The sequence below is a fragment of the Telmatherina bonti genome, assembly GCF_933228915.1.
Source record: "Telmatherina bonti genome assembly, chromosome: 21".
NCBI classification, from domain to species: Eukaryota; Metazoa; Chordata; class Actinopteri; order Atheriniformes; family Telmatherinidae; genus Telmatherina; species Telmatherina bonti.
In genome coordinates this window covers 7,988,834-8,005,618 of record NC_136630.1, presented here as the reverse complement: position 1 = coordinate 8,005,618, position 16,785 = coordinate 7,988,834, and the positions used below count along the sequence as shown (strand labels likewise).

General features: G+C 38.4%; 3 protein-coding genes across 3 annotated transcripts; 1 reads left to right on the top strand and 2 right to left on the bottom strand.

Annotated features, from left to right (window-relative positions):
* Positions 1 to 1,766: 1,766 nt before the first annotated feature.
* mrm1 (mitochondrial rRNA methyltransferase 1 homolog) lies at positions 1,767 to 3,196 on the bottom strand. The gene has a single exon (XM_079260994.1). The coding sequence runs from the start codon at positions 3,054 to 3,056 to the stop codon at positions 1,893 to 1,895; it is 1,164 nt and encodes a 387-aa protein (XP_079117120.1). The 5' UTR covers positions 3,057 to 3,196; the 3' UTR covers positions 1,767 to 1,892.
* Positions 3,197 to 4,162: 966 nt separating this feature from the next.
* On the top strand, positions 4,163 to 8,730 carry chmp2a (charged multivesicular body protein 2A). Its single transcript, XM_079261383.1, has 6 exons — positions 4,163 to 4,301; positions 5,512 to 5,679; positions 5,759 to 5,938; positions 6,023 to 6,153; positions 7,596 to 7,657; positions 7,769 to 8,730. Exons 2-6 carry the CDS (start codon positions 5,512 to 5,514, stop codon positions 7,888 to 7,890), a joined length of 663 nt encoding a protein of 220 aa, XP_079117509.1. The 5' UTR covers positions 4,163 to 4,301; the 3' UTR covers positions 7,891 to 8,730.
* Positions 8,731 to 11,220: 2,490 nt separating this feature from the next.
* msl1b (MSL complex subunit 1b) lies at positions 11,221 to 16,543 on the bottom strand. Its single transcript, XM_079261434.1, is given in 10 exon segments — positions 11,221 to 12,673; positions 13,147 to 13,219; positions 13,332 to 13,456; positions 14,115 to 14,182; positions 14,274 to 14,338; positions 14,484 to 14,803; positions 14,890 to 15,089; positions 15,213 to 15,632; positions 15,636 to 15,900; positions 16,399 to 16,543. Coding segments are annotated over 9 exon segments (1,554 nt in total). The 5' UTR covers positions 15,828 to 15,900; positions 16,399 to 16,543; the 3' UTR covers positions 11,221 to 12,582.
* Positions 16,544 to 16,785: the final 242 nt, after the last annotated feature.

Below are 16,785 nucleotides of genomic sequence, written 5' to 3'. Positions count from 1 at the left end.
CTGTCAGCGATGTCCCCATAATATATTTATTATCAGAAAAACACAACATCACAAAAGGACCATAGATGTAATAAATTGTAGGGGTTAGAAACTGGTAATGTTTTGTTTTGGTTTTTATTCTCCAACTTAGGCTTATTAAGGATTCCCGTTACATACCGTCTGTTCTTTCTTTATAATACATAAATCAGTGACAACTATAAAAGTAAAGTGAGTAAAAAGCTCATCAGTTTACAATGCAGTATTCTGCTGCATGGAAACCTGTACCCTGACATCTTATGAACGTCACCGTAGCAACAGCTACACACCTTTGCATCTTTGTATATCAGTCACACACCCTGGTATGAAAAGATCGCTCCTCTTCAGAAGCAGCCTTCCTCAGCAGGACAGCAATGGGTCTCACAATAGGAAAAAAAAAAAAGGAAAAACACTACTTCACAAGTACTCAAAGAACTTCATAGAGACTCTGGGATGTTCATCTGGCATCCAAGCTGCTCAGATGCAAATCTGATGGGATCCATAAAGACCTAACCCTCAGATGTTGTATTTCCACACCTTGGTCAGTAGTCTTTCAGCAGTATGAGAAGAATCTACTAAATATTAGGTTGGTGGTCAACAAAATGTAACATGTATCAATAGCATAAAACATCACATCTGTGCTTTTCCTGTCATCAAAACACAAACTATATAGAAAAGATAAGAGTGATCACGTACAGAAAGATTACCCTCATAAAAGTGTAATAAACATATGCTTTTAAAAGTATTATCTTCACCTTAGAAGACATTAGAATAAATATAATGAAAAATAAACAGCATATATTCATCATATTCATTTTAAACCATTTGATTTAAATTTCTCAGCCCCTTTTTATGCTTTTAAACAAGTTCATTTTTTTATATATTGATATTGATCTGAACAATATATACTTAAAAATTCCTAAAACAATTATTAAGTTCTTTAAATACTTTAATTTTCCCGGCCAACACTAAGAAACTGACTTGTGTCCTCAGTGGCATCTTTGAACGTCACAGGGTATCAGCACACAAACACTCAACAAAATGCATGTCTAAGATTAATTTAAATAAAGAGGATCACTAAGATTTCCAGATTTATTCCAAACAATTATTTTTTCAGTTAAACCCTTTGTTATTGTTAGAAAAATGCTTTTATTTCTGTCAGTCTCTGTTAGCGTTGACTTTTTTTCATAAATGGGCCTAAAGAAATTAACCAAATTGTTTTTTGTGACAGACTGCTAGTCACAATTGGTTCTTCACTACCCTGCATGTTTTATGTTCACAACACTAGTTCATCTTGTGAGTTAGTTTCCTTTTCTCACGCTTAAATGATTCATAAGTCACAGTTATGTGGCCTAACAAATAAGAATGAATCAGTTGAAAGCATGAATAAGACATCAGAAAATGAGAGAAAAAAAAGGATAACCTTAAAGAATCTTCTGAAACCTGGAGGATTATTGCTCAAGACAACTATAAGAAATGACAAAGTCTGGCATCTTGGAAGTAAATTATATAATGTATAAAAATGAAATTTGCCTTAAAACTATTGCACAGTACTTTATATTTCCATAATTTTTAAACAAATAGCACGAGAGGAATAATGCAGACCTGTCATTCCTGTTTCTGGGAATCAACTGTACAAAACACATGCAATAATGGATGAGATTAATACAGTGTGTGTGAGAGCTTATTTTAATGGAGAAACAAGGGTTTCTAATAGTTTTTGGACACAAATGTTTGGTGTTTTCATGGGATTTATTTATAAATACATACAGAATAAAATTTGCCAATTAAGCTCCACTTAATGTTTAATGTTAAATATTTCAATTAACATACATGAACATGTTTCAGAGAGGCAAGAAGAGTTGCTCATTTTCAGCTCATCTTGCAGACCTTGTGGACAGCAGAGAGTGCAGCAGGATGCCTGTGGCGACAGAAACGTTTAAAGACTCGATGCTCGGGTGCAGGACCCTGCCAGCTGGGATGGTGAGTAAGGTTTGGCACAGAGAGCGCAGCTGCTGGGTTAGTCCCTCCCCTTCTCCTCCCATTAACAGCAATGTTGGTCTGGTCATCTGAAAGTCCAAACACTTGGTCACAGGAACCTGGGTCTGTGTTAGGTCTGCTCCCACTGTGCCGACTACCTGCCAACCCTGCGTCAGCTTCAGCCTTACCATTTCTTCCAGGTTTTCAAACCCATACACCCCCATCACCTCCATAACCCCAGAACTGGCTTTGCTGACCACAGGAGACAGCGGACAGCTGTGGTGAATGCTGCTGATGACTCTGTCCACACCAAGGAAATAAGCAGAGCGTAAGATGGCACCAAGATTCATCGGATCCTGGATTCTCTCCAGGACGAGCCACAGAGGGGTGCCTGTGCCCCTGCTGTGTGCAGGGTCTTCGGTGAGATAGCTCAGAGGACTTGCTTGCAGACACACACCTTGGTGCACTCCCCCAGAGGACATTTTATCCAGATCTTTCTTGCTGACTCTGAGGACTTGTACTCCTTGCCGGCAGGCTTCCTCGCATACTTTTAACACAGAGGCTCTCTGTGAAGTCTCACCATTTTTCACAAACAGTTTTAGGGCCTTCCTTCTACCCTGAGAGAGAGCCAGAAGACAGGGAGCAATGCCAAAAACAACCTCATGGGTCTCCACTTTGGAGTCCAGTACAGACTTCTGTCTCGCCTGCCGCTCCCTGTCTGCTATAAAGTCATCTAGACACAATTTCCTGAGTTCAGACGATACTCTGAGGGTGCTTACCCTCCCTTGATTCATTTTTTCCCACAGTGAGGTCTCCCTTTTCATATTTTTAGTCTGAGCTGACGTCCCACGGTCCAGGCCTCCTTCAGATCCATCAGGCCTGTGTTGAACAGAGGTCCTATTTGACCCTCTGAGGCGTCTCCACGCTGCAGATTTCAGACTACTGTCCTCTGGGCTCAGGAGCCTGGCTGTCCTATGGTATGAGACAGCCGCAGATGTGTGCACTTTTCTACTCAACAAAACAAGCAGTCTGTGGTGATTTGCATAAGTGAATACCCACATATTTAGCTATATGTTCACACAAACACACTTGAGTGTTTCCAGAAGTAACTTGCCTCAGCTGCTTATTCCATAAATCCTCTGATCAGTTCATGTGTTCATTCACATCACAGACAATCCACCAGGATTTGTTTAGTCCAAAATGTTATTGTTTTCTCAGGTTCCAGGTAAGAACAACTCTCAGATTTCACACAGTATCTTCTCTAACAGACATGTTTGCTGCTTTTACGTGAACCACGCACATGTTCGGCCCGACCTTCATCAAGTGAAAGGTATGAGGACCGGATGGCGATATGCTTTCCCTACAAAATAAAGGTCTGCATTTGGTCATTTTTGTGAAAACCAAAAAGTGAGATTAAGGATGTGAAATGACAACAAATCATGTTTATAAATTGTACATAATATATTCCAAAGCAGAACTAAATTGATCACTTATTCTAAAAAAAAAAAAAAAAAAAAAAAAAAAAAAAAAACTAATACAATTATTTAGAAAATGTACAAAAATGTTAGAACACTAAATAGATCAAATATAGTTGATTAGTGTTTGTTATTCATCTAAGCTCATGCAGTGACTTTAAACCCGAGTAATAACGGTAAAACGTAGGTTAAATGAGAAAATAGTTGGACTAAACGAGATAGCATGGACGCAATAAATAAGGCTCACCGATGGTAGCGTTTATTCCATAGGGTTTATTCACATTTAAGTTGGAGCAGTTTGTAAACAGAGGGAAATTAAGAGTTCTTAAAGACTTTCCGTATTACTCAAAGTTTCAGACATTATAACAACCAACGAACAAGTAAAAATATGTCTGATTGTGGATATATATATATATATATATATATATATATATATATATATATATATATATATATATATATATATATATATATATATATATATATATATATCATTATATTATTAATTACAAAATCCCAATTCTGGATTAAAATCAACTGAATACTTACGCTCACGACCACACAGATATCTTATTGTAACTTTAGAAATTCATTGCTACGCTACGTTACTGATTCTTGGCAACTTGACACGCACAACGCAACGGTAAAATTGACGTCAAGTTACGTTGCGCGATGAGGTCATTTCCCGGAAGTGCAACTATCGCAACACGGAAGTCTTGGGAAGAAAACAAATATTCGTTTAAATTTAAGTCGAGTTTGAGTTGAAGAAAACGCCCTCAGTGCCGTTTAGCTTATAGATTTCTGTGTTTTCGACGACGAGTTTGATTCACGGTAAGTGTGACACATTGTGGGACGAAAGTCTGGTGTTAGTCATTGGTGGAGCTGCCCGTTCCCGTGGAAGTGGAAGGTTTCAGGGTTCGACAGCTGACAAATACACGACTAAAATCTAACTTCAGGCCTTTTTTCACATTAGTAACTGCCGAGTAATACAGTCCAGGAGCCAAGAGGGTTATAGAAAGAATTAAAACCACAGATAATAGTGTTGGAATCTTTAGTGTTTATGTGTAAATGGCTTCATATTACCTCTAAGTATTTTAATTATTATGGTAAATGGCTTCATATTAACTCTAAGTATTATAATTATTATCGTAAATGGCTTATATATTACTCAAAGTATTATAATTATTATGGTAAATCTTCATATTAACTCCTTAGTATTGTGATTTTATGGTAAATGGCTTCATATTAACTTTAAGTATTATAATTATTATGGAAAAATTAAAATGGGAATTCCCCCACATTTACACAACCACATGTGTACCTGGAGCTGACTGATTAATTAAAAGACAAACCATATTGAAAGTTTACACCTTATTTAACCACGTCTGTCAGTCTGTAAGCAAATATTCCACCCATTCTCAGGTTTCTGTGAGGGTTTGCGTCCTGTCTTTGTCATGTGTCAGTAACAATTACATCATCAGTCGGTCTGCTGGTAATTATTTTCTTCAGTTCTATGCTCCAGTTTGACTTAACCGAAGATGACATCTTTAAACATCACATGTTGTATCCAGCGTGCAGTGATTATATGAAAGGCAAAAGATTGGACCAGCAAACTTGTTCAACTTATTACCTTTTGTTAAAGAAAACAGCCAAAAATAGATGGCATCACATTTTCTCAGGCAAAGTAATGCTATTTAGTGTAGAATATGTGCAAATGTATAACTTAGACAAACAGAAAATAGCAGGAGAATTTTTCACCACTCTGACAGACCCAATGTTGTTGTCTCCTTAGTTCACATCTTGTTCAATCAACAGGTACCATGGCCATTAGAATAACTTCAGCATTTGTGACTGTTTTGCTAAAATAAATCCATTCATCCATTTTGTAAACCGCTTAGTCTAATTCCAGGTTGTGGAAAGCTGGAGCCAATCCCAGCAATCATAGCGCAAGAGACAGAGTTCACCCTGGACAGGTCGCCAGTCCATCACAGGGCCCTAAAAAAAAAAAAGTAAATAAAAATATTCTGATTATTTTTGTCAGATGGAGTTCCTGTTTGGAAAGAGGAAGACTCCGGAAGAGATGCTGAGGCAGAATCAGAGAGCACTCAACAGAGCCATGAGAGAACTGGACAGAGAGCGAATGAAACTGGAGCAACAAGAGAAGAAAATCATTGCAGACATCAAGAAAATGGCCAAACAGGGACAAATGGTGTGGTGAAACAAAAGTGTTTGTAATTAATGAGTCATTTGTCAACAAGAAACTTGATTGTGTTTTTCAATATCCGCAGGATGCAGTGAAGATCATGGCTAAGGATTTGGTTCGTACGCGGCGCTACGTGAAGAAGTTCATCATGATGAAAGCCAACATTCAAGCCGTCAGTCTGAAGATACAGACGCTCAAGTCCAACAACAGCATGGCACAGGCTATGAAAGGCGTCACCAAAGCCATGGCCACCATGAACAGACAGGTCCGTCCCTGAAGCCCACAGTGTGATGGAAATAAATAATATACCTATCTTAATTCCCACATTCTGTTTTTTCCGTTCTCACAGCTGAAACTGCCTCAGATTCAGAAGATCATGATGGAGTTTGAACGTCAGAGCGAAATAATGGACATGAAAGAGGAGATGATGAATGACGCCATTGATGATGCAATGGGAGATGAGGATGATGAGGAGGAGAGGTAAGTGACTGCACGACCCCTCAGATAAGTTTATTTCTTCTTATTTCATCCTTCTTGCTGTTCTGTTTGTATGAATAAGCAAAATTAGCGCTAACGTCGCTTAGCTCGGCATAAAGACTTGGAAAAGGTGAAACTTAAACCTTGAATTAAAAAAAAAACCCGATTGCAACCAAAAGGTTTCAGCACCAAAATGGAAGGCAAGACCAGCCTTTTTTTTTTTTTTTAAACTAATTCCAGTCCTACAAGAATCCAGCAGGTTTTCAAAGTATACCTGCTCCAACACACCTGATTCAAATGAAATGGATCTAGAAGTAACTCTCCATTATATGCTAAAAGAAACTGGCAGTATTCAGTTTTATTGCTGTAGGAACATATGAAATGAATGTGCTTGACAAAGAAAGACAAAACATGAAAAATAACTGATATTTATATATAAATACAAGCGAAAACATGTATTTATACACACATACAATAAAACATGAATGCACTATGAAATTATAATGCATTATGTTTCCCAAATATTCATCTTTACTCCCATATTATAAGATTAAAGCTAACTACTTTTGTTTTAAAGAATGTAGAAAGGAATATGTCTCGCGCTCTCACACACACACACACACACACACACACACAGCTTTGTACAGCAGACACTGATGGAAGGTCATGATTTGATTCAGTTACAAGATGTTTATGTCGTGCAAAAGGTTTTAACTGTTAATAGATTAATCCCCTGATCTAGAAGTTGCCTAAACCTTTAGAATGATGAGCCAAATCATCAGTGTTTTTATCCTTTTTTTATTTGATCTTTTATTTTTTAAAAAAACAACTTTTTTTTTTTTTTTTTTTTTTTTTTTTTTTAATCTTTATTGACTTTACTATTCCCTAAATGCTTTTGCTTTCCCACATTGTGCTATTTCTCAAGGGAGGTAGTTGTCAGCTTTTGAGCCAAGACCCCCTCTCCTCACCCACACATGCACCTGACGACTGATTGAATTAGTGTTTCGTATAAAACAGCTCTTCTCACAGCCGTCCTCTTAATGTAGAGCTGGAAAACTATCAGAATCTTTATAAACAAGAAGAATATAGAGGTTTTTAGTGGATTTGGTTTCCTGCTGTAACGAGACACCTAACTTCACACCAGAAATCAGCTACTTTTACCGACATTACACCAAATTAAGATTTTTAATATAGAACTTTGCTGATTATGTGTGTAAAAAAAAAAACTAAGATGGTAAAAATATCAAATATGTATCCCTGCATTAACAGTTTTTTTGTGGGGAGGTGGAACACCAGAAACCAGATGCTGAACAGAACTGGGAAGAACTCCTCCATACAAAACGCTACACTTCCTTCCAACTCACCCTCTGCAGCCTATAATAATGACCCAGTTTGCTCCGCATTCAGTCTGATTTGTTAATGATGCGTTTGTGCTTTGTGTGCAGTGACGCCATCGTGTCCCAAGTGTTGGATGAGCTCGGCCTGAATCTTTCTGATGAACTATCAAGTAAGAAACACAACAACACAATTATTACAAGTTTGCCCCTTTTTTTTTTTTTTTCTTTTCTTTTTTTTTTTTTTTTACGTAGCATTACATGTTACACGTGTGTTCCTTCAGATCTTCCAAGCACTGGGGGAAGCCTGTCAGTGGCAGCGGGAAAGAAAGCTGAACCCCAAGCTGCCGTGGCCGGTATCGATGCAGATCTGGAGGAGCGTCTGAATAACCTCCGGAGAGACTGAACGCACAGCGACAGTCAGACACACGCACTGTGGCGAGGCTGTTGATACAGATCCAAACATACTCAAATCTCTGCATCTAGACTCTTTGGAAGGTATAACTGACCTGCTGTCACAGCCTAAAAGTTGTGCTGTAAGGGTGTATGGCTTTCTGTTTGAGGTTTTTTTTTTTTTTTTTTTTCTCTGTGTATTATGTATCTTATTAAAAAATATATATATATATTACAAGGGTCATTATCCGTCATAGGTCTAGAAAATTCTATCTCATTTAAGATTCTGCCAAATGACACAGATTTACTGAAAGTAAACATCCATTTCATGATCTGTGTAAATACTAACTCCAAAAGCAACGTTTTCAACAATTTAAACAAACACTAATGACAAAATATTTAAATGAAACCAAATTAAAGCTGGTAAAATTACTGATGGTAAAATTTTATATTGATATGTAAGAATATCTGCATGTTTTGTACATCAGGCAGATTTCGGTGTTTATATCATCATCATTCAGTTTTCTGCAGTAATTTTTTTTTTGTTCAGTTTTGGGAGCTGCTGGTTTGATGAGATCTAACAGAGGATGATGAACTAAAGAAGATTGTCTCAACACCTTTTGTCTGTCTACATTTACTAATGGAAAGGTTGATTTTTACAAATAATATCTGAAGAGGACGGTGTGTTCAGCTGCCTCTGAAACAGTGGGAAGACACTCCAGGTGATTGTTTTAGTTGTTTCTGAGATCTGCAGCATTTTTCACCAAAATGTTAATAAGGAATTGGTTGATGTTTATTTTTGAAGATTTTGTTTTTCTTTATTCAATAAACAATTTTTTTCAGATTGAAATAACTGCTTGTGTAATTGCGTAATGTAACGTTGGTCACTGATGAAATTTTTCTTTAATTCAGCTGTTGAGTCACTATAAGAAAATGACCTTTTGAAGGCATTCACATCCATATTTCAGCAGGAGTTTAGCTCTTTAACACGTAGAACTATTGAGAGATAAAAACCTTTTTGGTGGAGAGGTGTGGCTTTTCTCTTTGTTCGTTTCTGATCAGGTTGACAGATGGTGAAGTTACTTCAGCTGACATTGGCATTCACTAGTTGCTGTTCTGACATATTTTCTTTGTAAATTAAATGGGTCAAAATAGAAAAATATTAGAGAACAGAATCTTTAGAAGCAGCTGGATTAACACTTTGGGATGTTTTTATGCTGCTGAGCATAAAACAGTCTGGATATCGATAAAAGACGAGTGAGAGGAGCAGTGCACGATCGCATGATATGTTTCGTAAAAATTACTAATAAAGTGATTCGATTAGGTAAAACTTTACTCAGACAGGCTCATCTGGAAACACATTCTGGGTGCATAAGGTACAGACAACAAATAGTTTAAAATACGTTAAGAGTATAGAATTTAATATAGATGTCACACGAGTATCAACATTAAATGAGTCCGAGTTTACAGCCTCTGTCAGTCCTCTTAAGCTGCACTGGTTGCGATCCCAGTCTTGACTGGCAAAAGTCAATCTCCAGCTCCTAAGTTTCTGCTGTGTTTAGCTGCAGCTGTGTTGTGCAGCTCCACACAGCAAAGCCCCTCACCAGGCCTGGAACTCGTTCTCCTTCATACACCAACAATGGCTTTTATCTGCATATTTGTGCACAGTTGCAGCAGAAGTCTTCGGTGTGCAGGGTGAAGAAGTGCCCTGAGGTGCTCCTCTGCAGCTGGTTACACCGTCTGATGTGATCTCCCGCAGCCTGGCAGGGAGATAGTTGGAGATCCGGTTAACCAGGCAGGAGTCTGCATGCATCCTGCTCAGTTTGTCCTGGACATGATACAAATGTCAATCAAAATGAGCTGGGGCAACTCTGGAACATCATGCTGGACAGATGAAATAAAGATCCAGATTCATGTCTTCTGATGAATGAGTCACTAATGTTTATAATGTGATAGAAGGCAGAAGCAGCTAGATTTATTCTTCAAAAAAATGTTATAAAAGCAACGCAGGGAGTTTTTTAAGTCAATCAGCCTTAATTAAGACCAAAAAAAAAAAACCAAAAAAAAAAAAACCCAGAAAAGATAAAGAAAGCTAATTGTGTTTGTCTGCGACCCTTCATTGGACTAAGTGGTTAGGAAAATACATAAACGAATAATTGTGTTTATGATGTTGATGGTTTATGGGACAAATGTGACCTCACAACCTAAAATGGCCCTTTGATGTTCAGTAAAATTCCAACAGCATCCATAAAAATCCTCAATTTGCCAATGAATTTTAAAGTGACAGACCAGAGTTCATGATACATTTTATTTGATTCCAGAAGAGTGAAATCTGCATGGAAATAGATTTCAAGATTTCTTGGAGGTGTGGAAGCAGAATCAGACTTGCAATGAAAAGTTTAATCCAAAGGTTCCTTTTTAGTGCCGACATCTAAATAATTTTCCTTTTGTGGTCACTTCAAAGGCAACATGATCTGTCATTTTTCCAACATTAGGTTTAATGTTTTGTATTACGTAGTTGTACATGTGCAGGCAGTTTTCACTATATGCCATACAATGTTGAGACACAAACCAAACTTTGCATGATAGAAGCAGTGAGCATGTTTCATTTCTGACGTTCCCACCCGGAGACGTACAGTTTCTGAGATGTTTATGACTTTATAACAGAAACTTTGCTCAAAATCCTGTTGAACACAATCTGATACTCATCTTCTGCCCCCCAGCAAACACCAGGAAGCAGATTACACTTTTAGAATTTTGTCATAACACATAGTGATAAATGGTAAACATCCCCCTAAATTTTTATTACATTTTGTTAAAAGGCTAAAAAAAAAAAAAGAAAAAAAAAAAGACCTTATATTAAAAATGGGACCTTTCTTGCTTTTCATGGGTATGTTTTTAATCTCTTAAAATCATACAATTTGCACCTAAAAGATGTTTTATGGAAAAGGTTGCCAGTTACATGGCCAACACAGACAAGCAACCACTACTGGTCACACTCGGTCCTCGAGGTAATTTGGAGCCATCAATTAACCCAACATATGGGAGGAAGCCCATGTTCATTATTGACTTTAAGTCAGCATTTTAGAAAATTTTGCCAAATATTTCTAGACAAAAACTACCTGACTTGTTAGTAAAAAAAACAAATATTAATACTCATTTTTTTAAAAAAAAGGTTTGTATTTATGAAACAGGGACATCAGAGCCCAATATGATAGAGATATTATTTTATTCCAAAAAAATGTAACTTTCAAAACTGTCAATTTGTCAACATACAATCATAGAACAATATTGAATGTACTGAACACTTTCAACATTAAATAATAAAAAAATAACAGCCATGTTTTTATGTACATTTGTTTCTGTAAGCTATGTACATGGAAAAACAAAAAGAAAATTAACTTTGTATGTTCAAGCTGCCTCGACAAAAAGCCTGGCAGTCCGAGTACTGAAGCTGCAGAAAGCTGTTGCATCATACGCAGAACAGGTTGAGCAAACGCAGAGAGGAAAGAAACGCCTGCAGAAATCAATCACGCCGACTGTGATCATGATTAGTTCAGAGAGGGAGAGATTAACTGGCAGCATGTTAAAGAGCATACTGGCAAACGTTGCTAAAACTACAGCTAAAAAGCTTATTAATCATCTAAAATGGCTCCGTTGAACACCAGCCAACTCAAGACACCAGCGTATACACATAACTCGCCTAATAGTTAAGCATTTTGTTAAAATGGAAAACACGGAAAAGTCACTGTATGACGAAAGATGTTCGAACTGCTGCTCTTGTTGAACAGAGCAGCAAAAAGTCATGCTTTCAAGAACAATGTTTTGTAGTTTTAGTAGCCCAATGAGCAGAGATTATTCTCCATCCTGGGGTCAAGCCATGCTACCATCTTATGTTTGCAACAGGAATTTAGTCCATGCAACTCACGTAAAACAGAAAGGAACAAAACAAGGAACAGAATCCCTTTATTAAAGCCAAAATGACAACCCGTCTCATTTCTGCTGAGGAAATCTCCAGAAAACACAGACCACTGCTTAGTTGTGGACCAAATCTTTCTTTACACTGGTTTGGCTTCAGAAAGGCAATTTTTTCCCCCCAAAAATATATGTAGTCATGCTGCCTCAAAACTCCCAATATCACGTTACATTGATAAAGTCTTGATGAATTTGTGTGAACATTAATAGGCAATACACAACACGATAAGTTGATTTTTGACATTTTTCTACTTAGGCAGGAAGAATTGATGTGGTAAAAGTACACGCGGCATGAAGATGGAGCTGTATTGCTTGTGGCAAACTGGTCAAGCTCCATCTCAAGTCTTAATATTCCCTCCACATGCTCAAGATTACCCCATCAAACCAGTAACCATAAAACCTGACAGGAACTCAGCGTTTGTTGTGACAAAAATCTCTCGAGTGGGACAGCTAGAACGAAACGCATCTCAAACGTGTTGCAGAACATGCAAAGAACAGCTGCTAATATGGGAAGTGTATTCCTGCAGCACCAAGCGTCTCCCGATATTTCTGATATTCTGCAGATCAGCTGGTCTGTGGTGACGTGTAAAGAATGGATCGGTTACGTCCCGACAGACTGAAAGCAACAGCAGTTATAAACAGTGACAAGCGATATGTCCCACCCCAACCACCCCCAGAAAAAGACAATTGTAGTATTTAATAATCCGGGCGTGGAGCAGACGTATGAACTTCACTTTCGACAGGTTCGGTGAGGAGTGTGTTTTTTGGGCACCTCGATGCGGCATCGACTCCGGTCGTCCAGCCAAGGCAGCTCAAAGTTCCTGAAAGCAAAAGTTTAAATCAACGTTCAGTTTTACAAAATTTAAGACGTATATTTTTTTTCAAGCTTCTTTAACAGATTAAAGAGGAGGATGAACAGCTGAAGGAATTTTGGTGTGTTGTATAAAAACGATGCCAAGACTACAGAACATATTTAACAGTAAATGTCCTTCTCCAGAAAAAATGGACACTAGGTTTTTCCACTTCAAGCACTTCCAAAGAAGCTGAGACTGATTTCAAATGCCTGGAAGTTCACCGACTTCAATCTTGTGATGCGAGACTGACAACAAAAATAAAAACTACAGATGAGTAAGCCCTCTATTCATCTTAAAAACAGACCAAAACCAGTAACCCAGGCCAGTTAACAATATTAAATCCATGTTTTTCACTTGCAAGCCTCACTGACAACCAGCTGCTTTTCTCTTTCATCACACCAGCACCAAACAGAAATACAGGAGAACATTTTTTAACTTACTGTTGGGAGAGTTTGGGCAGCGGCCGGCCAAAAGCAACCACAGGCAAGAAGGGAGTGATCACAATAGTTTCAACTGGAATAAATGAAAGAATTGGGTTAAAAGCCACTTGGATCCATTCAAAAGCATTTCTGTTGTATTACACTGCACCAAGTTTGATCCAGGTATTAAAATACTGCAGCTGTACCATCTTCCGTGTCAGGATAGAAAGACGAGAGCTCAGGCTCAGTCTCCTGGACAACTTTCTTTCTGTTCATACGCTGCTGCAAACGTTGGAACATGCGCTGCTCTCTGATTCGCTGGATGTCCCATCTACAAACAAACATTAATTAAAAAGAGTAATTAAAATAGCAGGAAGTGTAATGAGGTAGAGCAACAGTGCAACAGAGCTGGGTGGTTGTGCGTTTGCATCTAAGCTACAACAGATGATGAGTCACTTGCAGAACAGAAACTGGCTGAATCCTATATTCACCAAGTAACACAGAGTACTTATTGTACTGTCAGAATACAAAACAAGAATTATAAAGAACCTTGAAATATTCACATTTAGTTCCAAATCAAGTAAGTAAGTAAAGTAAGTAAAGTTTATTTATAAAGCGCTTTTCACATAAAAATCACAAAGTGCTGTACATAAAAATGGGTACAATAACACAATCAAATTTTTTTTTTAAAAAAGTTCTTTTTTCTATGAGTGACAGTGAAAAGAAATGATCCAATGATAAAATGAGCATCAATTGCTGAAAATTCAACATGTTTTTTAAAAAAATAAAAGTCAAATCAAAATGTTACAAATTCTGTAGCTGTTTTTGTTGGTATCCCTTATAATAGAAAAAAATATACCTTTGTTAATTCTGGAGTCCTTTAAAGCCTAAATTCAACAAAAATCAAATAATCTATTGTGAACACTGGCTTTCCATCTTCCCTTATGAGAAACAGATAAATCTCAAACTTAAATAGCTTGATTCTGTACCTCTTTCTCCTTTTCTCATCCAACTCCAGCTTTGAGTGGCGTTTCAAAAACACGCTGTCATCCAGTGGCTTGATGGGAGCACAAGCATAATTTAGGTGTTTTTATCAGATATGTGATGCTAAAAATGTAAATGTTTTTGTTTTTACAAATGTGCCTCACCTCAGGGGGATTAAAAGACGAGTCCTCATCCAGTGGCTCTATATGGTTTTCCCTCCAAGAGGGAACTAGCGTGTAGAAAGAAAGAAAGGAAACAAGTTATTTGTAGATTGTGTGTTCAGTACAATTGATAGATTAAGTGTTTAAAAGTGGGATATAGGTTAGGCTTACAAACAATCAGCATATCATGTACTACATGAGGAGTCCACTCACTGGCCACCTCTTCCTCCTTTTTAGGGGAAGTCTCACGCAGAGGGGAAAGAGGAGGTTGGTTCCAGCAACAGAGATACATTTCTGTAGTAGACATGAAGGGCAGATCCTCCATCTGACAGCTCAGCTCAGGCTCCTCTTTGCATGGGAGCAAACTGTCCTTTTCTACCCCCGACCTCACAGGAACATTCTTCTCTGGGGTTTCCTTACTGCGCAGCCCTCTTTGGTTGGGAAACCCAAGTTCCATTTCAGACTTTTGAGGACTAAGTTTTGCACTTTTACCCTGAGATTTCTGAGCTTTAGCATCTCCAAAGCAAGACTTCCTGTGTGCATAAAAACAATTAAATGAGTATCAGTGCAAAAATATGATAAAAAGTTGCTTAATTGTGTTTGTCACTATTTATTTGACCTTTTTTGACCTTTGCCACCCCGGCTAAATTGGAGGGGAGTGGCTTGGTTTGGTTGTGGACTCTCCTCTATATCCAGATCCCAGATGTCCTCTTTATCAGGGGTCCATGGCTCCAGGGGCTGGAAAAGGCGCTTATCACGGGGCACATCCTTCCGTGTGAGCTGGAGGCGGCGCTCCATACGCTCGATGCGTGCAAGTAGCTGTTGAAGACAAAGATGATTATCATATTTAATAGGGATGTACTAAAAAAACAAACAAAAAAACCCACAATGAACATATTAAATAATGGACCAATCTTTGTTCAGGATTTTATTTAAACATACCGTCTCCTTATCTGCTTTGAGCTCATCTATCTCCTTGTCCTTGGACTGCAGCTGTTGTTGCTGTTGTTCAATGAGGTCCAGTTGAAGGAGAAGAATCTGGCGGAGGCAGTTGGCTTGTGTGTGAGGATTGGCAGGGGTTTTTCTGATGTTCCTCCACTTGCCCTCAGAGAGTTCAATGGACGCAGTGCCAAGGACTCCAGGGACAACTCCCTTCGCACTGTCATCGCCACCGGCATCTTTAGGATTATTGTTCACAGTCATCTGAGGATTATCCATATTGTCAACAGAGAGGGGTTTACCTTTCACTGGGGTTCCCTCACCCCCCATTGGTCTGACAGGGGACAATATCCCCACCGTTTTGTCTCTTTGAACTATTTCTGCAACTTTTGCAGCGAGGGTAACTTTGCTTGTCATGTAATTCTACTCTAAATTCTTTAATTTACTTTGGATCGCCCCCTTTTTGACGTCTTCAACATCTATAGCAAAGTCGCAGGGCTCCCTTTTGATGCTTACAGGGCTCACAGTGGTGACCCCAAAGTAGGTTTTGTCAAAGTTGATTGTGTTAAGGTTATGCTTGAATCCTGTATTTCGAAACAAAGTGGGTCTCAGAGTCATAACGAGGACAACCACGTCCCATCCTGCAGGAGTCTCAGTGGTTACATCTATCTGCAGCTGCTTACCATGTGAACTGTAAAACAAAAAGAACAATAAAGATATTTATCTTTTACTTTGGAAAAAGGAACCCTTCTGACAACACTTAATCAAGTCCCCCTCCCATAAAAAAAAAAACTGCAAAATGAACCCCTACATTTGATCCTTAAGATCGATCACCGGGTTTGAAATTCTAGCTAAAGCTCTGCAGGAAATATACGGAAACAACGACAAAGTAAATACTTAAAGACGAATTTAATGGATAAGAGGCTGCGCCCGGGCAGACATTTTGGAGTAAAAGGGCTTCCAACAAGGACTCGGGAGTGGCTGTGTAGGACACTGGCAGCAACACTCTCCTCCATTTTGCTTCTCGCCAAATCATGAAAAACAATAACAGCTAGCTAGCTAGCATGCTAACGTTAGCCGGCTAATTTCACCAACGAAATTTGTTTCCGTTTGGAAACAACGTCGTAATTGGATTTAAAGTTAAACTGGACCTGTTTATGATAACACATGCTCAAGTGTTTAAGCTTACCTCGAGTGTGGTTTAAGACAGCCTGCAGTACCTTCATGTTCCCTCCTCAAGACTTGTTTTAAAGCGCCGACTACAGCGCATGCGTGGTTTGCTGGCTGGCCATTTCTTGTGTTTTGGAGTTTTCCATCAGAGGGACGATCACACACTGCAATGAGTCATTCGGTTGCATAATCTTGCATATCATCATATTTGAACGGTACTTTAAACCAATCTACACCCAACAGGAACTAAAGTAATAAAAAGCTCTGTTTCAGTGTAATATATGTAATTATTTATATGCCGCGATGGTTGGCGGATTGACGTCAACGGCACCGCCATATTGGCCGTGGCAACCTGTCAAAACTTTGAAAATGACTGTGGGAGGTGGTTACAAATCACGCGTTTGGC

Excerpts from the sequence above, each read along its gene's own strand:
- mrm1 (XM_079260994.1), bottom strand. The coding sequence starts at position 3,056 with ATGTGGGTATTCACTTATGCAAATCACCACAGACTGCTTGTTTTGTTG.
- chmp2a (XM_079261383.1), top strand. The coding sequence starts at position 5,512 with ATGGAGTTCCTGTTTGGAAAGAGGAAGACTCCGGAAGAGATGCTGAGG. Across the intron at positions 6,154-7,595 it reads GAGGATGATGAGGAGGAGAG|TGACGCCATCGTGTCCCAAG; the intron begins GTAAGTGACTGC and ends CTTTGTGTGCAG. Across the intron at positions 7,658-7,768 it reads TCTTTCTGATGAACTATCAA|ATCTTCCAAGCACTGGGGGA; the intron begins GTAAGAAACACA and ends GTGTTCCTTCAG.